This window comes from Pyrus communis, chromosome 8 (assembly GCF_963583255.1).
Source record: "Pyrus communis chromosome 8, drPyrComm1.1, whole genome shotgun sequence".
NCBI lineage: Eukaryota > Viridiplantae > Streptophyta > Magnoliopsida > Rosales > Rosaceae > Pyrus > Pyrus communis.
The window spans coordinates 9751300-9759099 of NC_084810.1; the positions used below are offsets into that span (position 1 = coordinate 9751300).

Here is a 7800-nt window from a genome sequence, read left to right on the forward strand (position 1 = left end):
GAGTATATTCTTCGTCTCTCTTTCTGTATCTAGTAAAATGGTATCTTTCTCTCTTTCCTCCTCCTCCTCCTCCTCTTCTTCTTCTTGTCTGAAACTCTTCTCTCACTCCCAGTTCACCATTACCACCCTCTCCAATCTCTCTGGGCACAAAAGAAGGTCCGATTCCAGCTGCCGCTTCGTGGTGCTCTCCGCCCACTCCAACCCCAAAATTCTCAAGTCCAACCGCCGCTCCCGCTATGGCCAGCCTCTCTCCCCCTACGACCAAGACGACGACGACGAGGTCTCTCGTGTTACTGACGTGTCTGACGACGATTGGTTGCTCAATGTGAGTAAATTATGCACCCCCAGTTGTTTGTTTTTCATTAATTCGAGGCATGGATAACAAGAACGCTGTTGCTTCAGTTATGCTGACTTTTGTGTACCCATTTGTTTGTATAGGTCAATTTGTAGATTCAAGTTTTTTTCTTTTAGAATTATTGATTTTGTTGCTTATTGGATTGAGGTTAATACTGGTTTTATGGGGGTTTTTCTTTGCCCTTTCAAAAAGTTTGCTTTTGTGGGTTCTTGAAAATGTATATAACAAGCTAAATGTATAATGAAAGACGATGAGTTCGAAAGAATTTCGCATATCGTCACCCAATGTTGGGAAAATTGATTCTTGGGCTGTGATCACTGATCAGTTGTTTATACGTGATACGCTGATGAATGAAATGTTAGTTTGGTATGAATGTATATATGACACAAGAACCTTGCTTTTTGTTTGTTTGAACATCGTCTGAATTTTCTGTGTGTATTGCTTCTCCAGGATGACTTTGCGGAAATTTCAGACTTTGATGTGAATAGAAAGAGGCCCAAATCCCACAAGGGATTTTCCAACGGTCATTTGGATGGCAGAAACAGCAAGCGCACTCTAGAGAAGAGTAGTAAGGAAGACTACTATCATAGTCCAAGCAAAACAAAGGAAGTCACTTCCGGGGATGTACCTCGCAAGGGAAAGGTAGCTTTGTGGATTGATGTGAAGAGATTTCGAATTCTATGATCAACTGTACTAAAACATTTGTACACCATTTGGTACGAAAGTGCTGATTTTTTTTCTTTGATTGCAGCTATCAACAAGGAAGGCTATGGAGGATAGATTCCCTCGGCTGTCAGAAGATGTCGAATTGGATGAGAAATGGTTACCCCTTATTGATTATCTAAGCACATTTGGGCTAAGGGAATCACACTTTATTCAAATGTATGAGAGGCATATGCCTTCTCTTCAAATAAATGTGTGCTCAGCAAAGGAAAGGTTGGAATATTTGTTGAGTGTTGGTGTCAAACAGAGAGATGTAAGAAGAATGATTTTGAGGCAGCCACAGATCCTTGAATATACCGTTGAGAACAATTTGAAGTCCCATGTTGCTTTCCTGATGAATCTGGGCATTCCAAGTTCCAGGGTCGGGCAGATTATTGCTGCTACACCATCCCTGTTCTCCTATAGTGTTGAGAACTCGTTGAAACCGACTGTGAGATACTTAGTTGAAGAGGTCGGGATTAAGGAAAAAGATTTAGGTAAAGTTGTGCAGTTAAGCCCTCAAATTCTGGTTCAGAGGATTGATATATCATGGAATACTCGTTTGCTATTTCTTTCTAAGGAGATAGGAGCACCCAGAGATAGTATAGTGAAGATGGTTAAAAAACATCCGCAGTTCCTCCACTATAGCATTGATGATGGGCTACTGCCCAGGATCAATTTCCTTAGGAGTATTGGGATGTGTAATTCTGACATCTTGAAAGTTTTAACTAGTCTAACGCAGGTATGCTTACTTTATGTTATGCCCATTAAAGTATTGATGCATTCTGTCTATTTGGATGTTTCCCACTTCACAAGTTAATTTCTGAATCTTGACCAATTTTTGGATTTCTGACATATATCCTTGCAGGTACTATCCCTATCACTGGAGGATAATTTAAAGCCGAAGTACAAGTACTTGATAAATGAACTTCATAACGAAGTGCATTCCTTGACCAAATATCCTATGTACCTAAGCTTGTCATTGGACCAGAGAATTCGCCCTCGACATAGATTCTTGGTTTCTCTGAAGAAAGCTCCTAAGGGACCATTTCCTCTAAGTTCATTGGTCCCAACTGATGAATGCTTCTGTCAACAATGGGCTGGAACTAGCTTAGATAAATATATGGCTTTCCGCCAGAGCTTACTGCTCAAGGAGTTTGCAAAAAAATATGAAAGAAAGGGATAACACCCTCCCCCTTGAAGTATGTGTGAGTTAACTGACACACGTGTTTGATGATCTGAGAATCCTCCCTTAGCAACTTCTGCCGGTGAATTTCAAGGTATGACATTGTTAACAAAGTTGCCATGAAGTTGAGAGTCCCCGCTTATCACGAATCTGGAATAAGAAAATTTCCAGGTTTTTCAGTTTTTTGTTTGGGTGGCTAGCTTGTTTCTCGTATAGAGTATATAGGCTGTCGTTGCGGCACTCCCGTGCCATTATTTGTTTATACAGGAGCTGCTCCAGTTTTGTGTACAAGGTTATGCTCTGAGGTCGAAGCATCTAGATGAGTATTAATTTTTAGGCTTTAACTGCTTGTGACGGAAAAGACAAAAGACACTCATCGTGGAGTTTATACTTTTAAGGTAATTTATTTCTAATTGAACAAGAAACATTAGTTGTTTGAGGAATAATTGGTCTGCCATATGAATGTTAACATATTTATTTATCCTTGCTGTATTCCTTCATGTTAGTAAACAATTACAACATTCTGTTACATTGTTCCATTGACTGGCTTGCCTTTAGATATTTTCTCCTTACGTTGTTTTATATGATTTCATAGTTTCTAATGATGAATCAATTCATTGCAGGTTGTAGTGTATTTGTATCTTCTCGACACTCAAGAGGACAAACGAGAGGCGTTACTAACTGCATTTGATTTAAAACACAAGGGCCACTCTTGTTTTGTCAGTAGGATGATTCTTGTTGTTCATCCTTAACGATACGCCGAAGACCAGGACGTGTAGCTTATAAACCTTTTTATCTCTCTTTTCTGCTAAAAGTTTTGCATGTATTGATCTGTAACATGCACTTCCGAAGTTTCTGTTTATATTGTTAGTAACCAGACTGATGTGTTTGGCATAGAATGTAGAGCTGTATTTCCAGTCCAAGTTTCATGTGTGGTTGGTCATATAAAAACCTGAGATCTCTGACTGCCTTTCTGCAGAAATGTGACTTGGAGCATCGTGTTTTCTACTGACTGTTGGTTCATATATGTGTTGGAACTGTTGAGGCTTTAGAGATTCAAACCAGAGGAGAGCCTTTGTAAGGCCCAGCTACCACCCCTAACACTGTCGCAAGGCCCGCAACCCTAAACCCCTCCTCTACTTGGCTCAATCCCTTCACTACGCAGGCAGTCGCCGTGCTCGCTAGCTCCTCCGACCATGATCTAGCCCCCAGTCGATGTCTGTATCACCCAATCAGTGCTTTGAATTTATATTACAAAAACATTACTACCAATAACAAATTTACTACGTACATATATTTCTTTAGCATTTTAGACATTGGCACCTGACACATTTTAAAAATTTCATTTCTAAAAAAATTATACCGAATTAAACAACTATAGCATGCTCATATCTTAAAAATGAAAATTCTTATTTATCGTTTCCTTTTTGCAACAGTTCTTCAAAAATCATTTTCTAAAACTTAACCACGCAGACGCTTTCTTCTTTTCATACCTTGATATGGTAAATTTAGACGAAAATTGTACAACCATCTCAAATTTCCTACTGTCAGACTACGGACTTGTTTAGTGTCTATGATTTGTGCTGAATTCTATATGTACTCAAGTTATACTGAAGAAAAAATGAAATTTTTTGTCCTAACCTAATGTAGATTGATTACTCGTTAAGGAAACTTACTAATTCCTAACGCAAAAAGATTCACATCTACTTCCAAATACCTACACAATTAATATATAACAAGTTTCTAGTTCACAATTTCAAGTCATTTGATTAGCCTAAATTGCCTTCCCATCGGTTTGCAGAACCTAATACGGAGTGACAAGCTTTCGGCTGGCTGGTAAGCCTAGAATTAGATGACCTCAGCTCATGATCTCACAGTTGGCTTCCAAATTATCTTATACCTTTTTTTCTAAACCCTTTATTTTTTTTTCACAAGCAAAGATAAGAGTAGCATTTTATTGGTCAACACATAAAAATACAGAGATGTGAATAACATCTTGGCTTCAGTGATAAGAAAATTGATCTGGAGTAAATTTACAGGGACACACAAACTGAGTAAAACCCTTATATGACTACTAGAAACACATCCGTACCATCGCCACTAGTTTAGATTCCGTTACAAATGGTAGACGCCACAAACTTATACCAGCGGACACATCGGTCATCGCTGAAGAACGAGATATAAAGTTATTACAAAGGGCGAGACTATAGAATCATCGTTAAAAGACTTGACCGGCCACATAACTTATTACTCACAAAAAATCACATCTAGCCATAGCAAAAGTGCGAACACAATTAGTGCAAGGGTTTTGAAAATATAACCCTTGTTGTGAAGTCCTTCAATGTAATTGTCTTAACGAAACTGCAGGCCTTTGATCCAGTCTGCGGGTAGAAGCTTACTTATCCACTCCAGGGTCGGTAGCAGAAAAGAGTCATAAGCATATATAACATTCTTTGCTATTTGGCTAGGGTGTACATACTTTGAACCCTCAAAAAGTGGATCGCCAGCCTCATGTACAAAAACCACGTGCTGATTACTTGGATGCTACTTATACATGTAGATTACTTGCGATGTGAGAATGGTTGGCATCAAATATAAATAAGGTGACTGAACAAATATTTCTACTTCTTCATCTTCTTCTTCCTAGCTAGAATTGCTAAACAAATCATTTGTACTCTTGCAGAGCCATTTTGGTTGTGAGATGCCACATCATATGCCATGTCATCAAGAAAACAGTTAATAGTTAGTTGGAGAGGTTATGAGAAAGCTGACTGTATAAGAGAGTTAGAGAAATGAAATGTGTGAGGTGTGTATAAAAAGCCTGTGAGCAACGCATTGTACTTATTAACTACAATCTCTATCAATACAATCTCTCATTTCTTCTCTCTCAATCTCTCTCTCTCTCTCTCTAAATTCTTTCTGCTTCTCTTTACTTCTGTTCTTTTGGTATTCTAATTCAAACTGTTAAGATGGTATCAATCGCCCGGACGATCCTTGGTGCTATTTCTTCCGCTGACGAGTTCGATGCAGTTCTTGGAGACTTGCTGATCGGATTTCTTTAATTCTTGGGTTGCTGAATTGGATATCAGGTCGATTCCTTTCTTTCTTATTTTCTGCACACCAAGTGTTTGTGTTTTTGCATCAGTGAAGAGTTATGGCGATTTTGGGTGTTTTGTTTGGTTGTTTGTATCTGGGTTCTCTTCTGTGTATGATTAAGGCCGATGTCAAGAATTGTTGATGGTAGAAGAAGTGTATGTGTGTTTGTGATAAGGAATGGACTCACTGATTTGTGTCATTACTGAGAAAATTGTAAAGAATGGAGCCAAGAAGGCCGATGCCAAGACAGTTAAATGCTAAATGCCTGAGCTTGTTGCTTTGGGATGTTGATCATTGTTGAAGACTGATGTTGAAAGATTACTCATTATTGTTGATTGTTGGTATATTGTGAAGTTGATAATTGGTGAAAGATTGGCATTTGTCTATTGTGATCAGTTGTTGAAGTTGCTTTTCAAATTGTGATTTTTCTTGAAAGATTGGTGTGTGTTGAAGAATTGGTATTTGTATTTTGTGATCAGTTGTTGAAGATTGTTGATTGGTGTGAAAAGAATTAAGTAATCAAGATGTCGGATAAATCAATACGAATTGAGAATTTGCTTGGCATGTTAACTGTGAAATTGCAAGATGACAATTTTGTTAAGTGGAACTATCAGTTTCAGTCAGTTTTACGAGGTTATAAAGTTGGAGTTCTTTACTAGTGAAGCTCTGTGTCCACCAAAGTTTGTGATTGATACTGAGAGTGGAGTGACTAAAGAAATAACAGAAGCTTATAAATCTTGGGTTCAGAAGGATATGGTACTGTTAAGTCTGTTGATTGCTACGTTGTCAGATGATGCTATGGAATATGTAATAAGGTGTAAACATCACATGAGGCTTGGAAAAATTTACAGGAAAGATATGCTTCTGTGTCAAGGGCCAGTATAAATCAACTTAAAATTGATTTCCATACAATTCAAAAGGGAAGTGACTCTATTGATAAGTATTTCCTTAGACTGAAAGCTATTCTTGATCAACTTTTGTCTGCAGGGGGGAGAATTACTGATAATGATTTGGTCATAACTGCTTTTTCCGGATTACCACCTGAGTTTGATATGGTGAAGACTGTTGTTTTGGCAAGAGAGAGCTCTAGTCCTCCGAAAGATTTTCAAGCACAGCTGATTGGTGCTGAATCTGTGATAGAAGCAAGGATCAATATTTTGGCAAGTGGCTGCGATGTATGTTCAGGGAGAACAATCCAAAGGTGGCAACCAAAATTCGAGGTATTCACAAGGTGAAAGTTCAAATGCAGGATCCAGATCTGTTGATAATCAGGGGTATCAAGGGAATAACACGTTTCAGAATAGAAATGGGTACAATACTTCTCAGTTCTACAATAGAAATGGTTATGGCTGATTCAGTAACTCAAGGCCTTACTACAATGGGAATAGACAGAGAGGGAGTAACAACTATAATGGCTATTCTAATACTGGAAATAGAAATTCTTGGAATGGTAATACAAACTTCAAAGCTGGGACTGTGGTTGAATGCCAGATTTGTTCTCGCAAGGGTCATACGGCTCCAAACTGTCCAAATAGGAGTGATAATGGATCATCATATAGTGGCTATCAGGTGACTCTTTGTCAAATCTGTGGGAAAAAGGGTCACAGTGCTTTGGAATGTAGACATCGAAATAACTATTCCTATTAAGGTGCACCTCCACCTTCTTCACTCACTGCCTATTCAGCTCAAGCATCTACACAGGTCTCTGCAGCTGAATTTGGACAACAAGCTCAAGGAATTCCTGCTGCTGATACTTGGATTCTAGACACTGGTGCCTCTCATCACATGACACTAAACCTTGGCAATCTAAATCAACCAATGACATATAATGGGGATGAGAAGATCACTATCGGTAATGGTGAAGGTTTGACGGTTAAACACATTGGTTATGCAACTCTTTCTACTCCACATCATTCATTGCATTTAAGAAATATATTTCATGTTCCAGCTATTAGAATCAATCTTTTATTTGTAAAGAAACTTTGCAAGGATAATGAATGTTGGTTCATTTGTGATGAAATTGTGTTTTTCATACAGGATAAGGTAACAAGAATGATATTGTACCAAGGCAGGAGTAGAGGAGAGCTATATGAGATTCCACTGAATGTTCTTTCAAGGAGATTTGTTGTTGGTTCAAATAAGGCGGTTGCACTAATTGGAAAAGCTTGTGAATGTCTCAATTTGGCACAAGAGACTCAGGCACCCATCTGAGGAAGTACTTTCTACTATGATAAGGAATTTTAGACATTCTATTAATGAGGATTCTCTACCTTCAGTATGTTCTTCTTGTATGTATGGAAAAATGTGTAGACAACCATTCTCTATAAAAGAAACTAGAGCTAGTTCTATCTTTGATAAAGTACATTCTGATATATGGGGGCTAGCTCCAACTAAGTCTCTAGAAGGTTTTCGGTACTATGTAAGCTTCATTGATGAGTTTTCAAGGTTTCTGTGGATTTTT

The 7800-nt window shown here is 38.3% G+C and overlaps 1 protein-coding gene and 1 long non-coding RNA gene across 2 annotated transcripts; both read left to right on the forward strand.

Annotated features, from left to right (window-relative positions):
- Window positions 1-3521, forward strand: LOC137743508 (transcription termination factor MTERF9, chloroplastic). The gene is made up of 5 exons (XM_068483411.1): window positions 1-325; window positions 806-997; window positions 1107-1799; window positions 1926-2641; window positions 2867-3521. Exons 1-4 carry the CDS (start codon window positions 38-40, stop codon window positions 2241-2243), a joined length of 1491 nt encoding a protein of 496 aa, XP_068339512.1. The 5' UTR covers window positions 1-37; the 3' UTR covers window positions 2244-2641; window positions 2867-3521.
- Window positions 3522-4717: 1196 nt separating this feature from the next.
- Window positions 4718-5127, forward strand: LOC137743633 (uncharacterized). Its single transcript, XR_011069509.1, has 2 exons — window positions 4718-4846; window positions 4927-5127. It is a non-coding gene; the product is annotated as an uncharacterized lncRNA (long non-coding RNA).
- The last annotated feature ends 2673 nt before the right edge of the window (window positions 5128-7800 follow it).

Excerpts from the sequence above, each read along its gene's own strand:
- LOC137743508 (XM_068483411.1), top strand. The coding sequence starts at position 38 with ATGGTATCTTTCTCTCTTTCCTCCTCCTCCTCCTCCTCTTCTTCTTCT. Across the intron at positions 326-805 it reads ACGACGATTGGTTGCTCAAT|GATGACTTTGCGGAAATTTC; the intron begins GTGAGTAAATTA and ends TTGCTTCTCCAG. Across the intron at positions 998-1,106 it reads ATGTACCTCGCAAGGGAAAG|CTATCAACAAGGAAGGCTAT; the intron begins GTAGCTTTGTGG and ends CTTTGATTGCAG.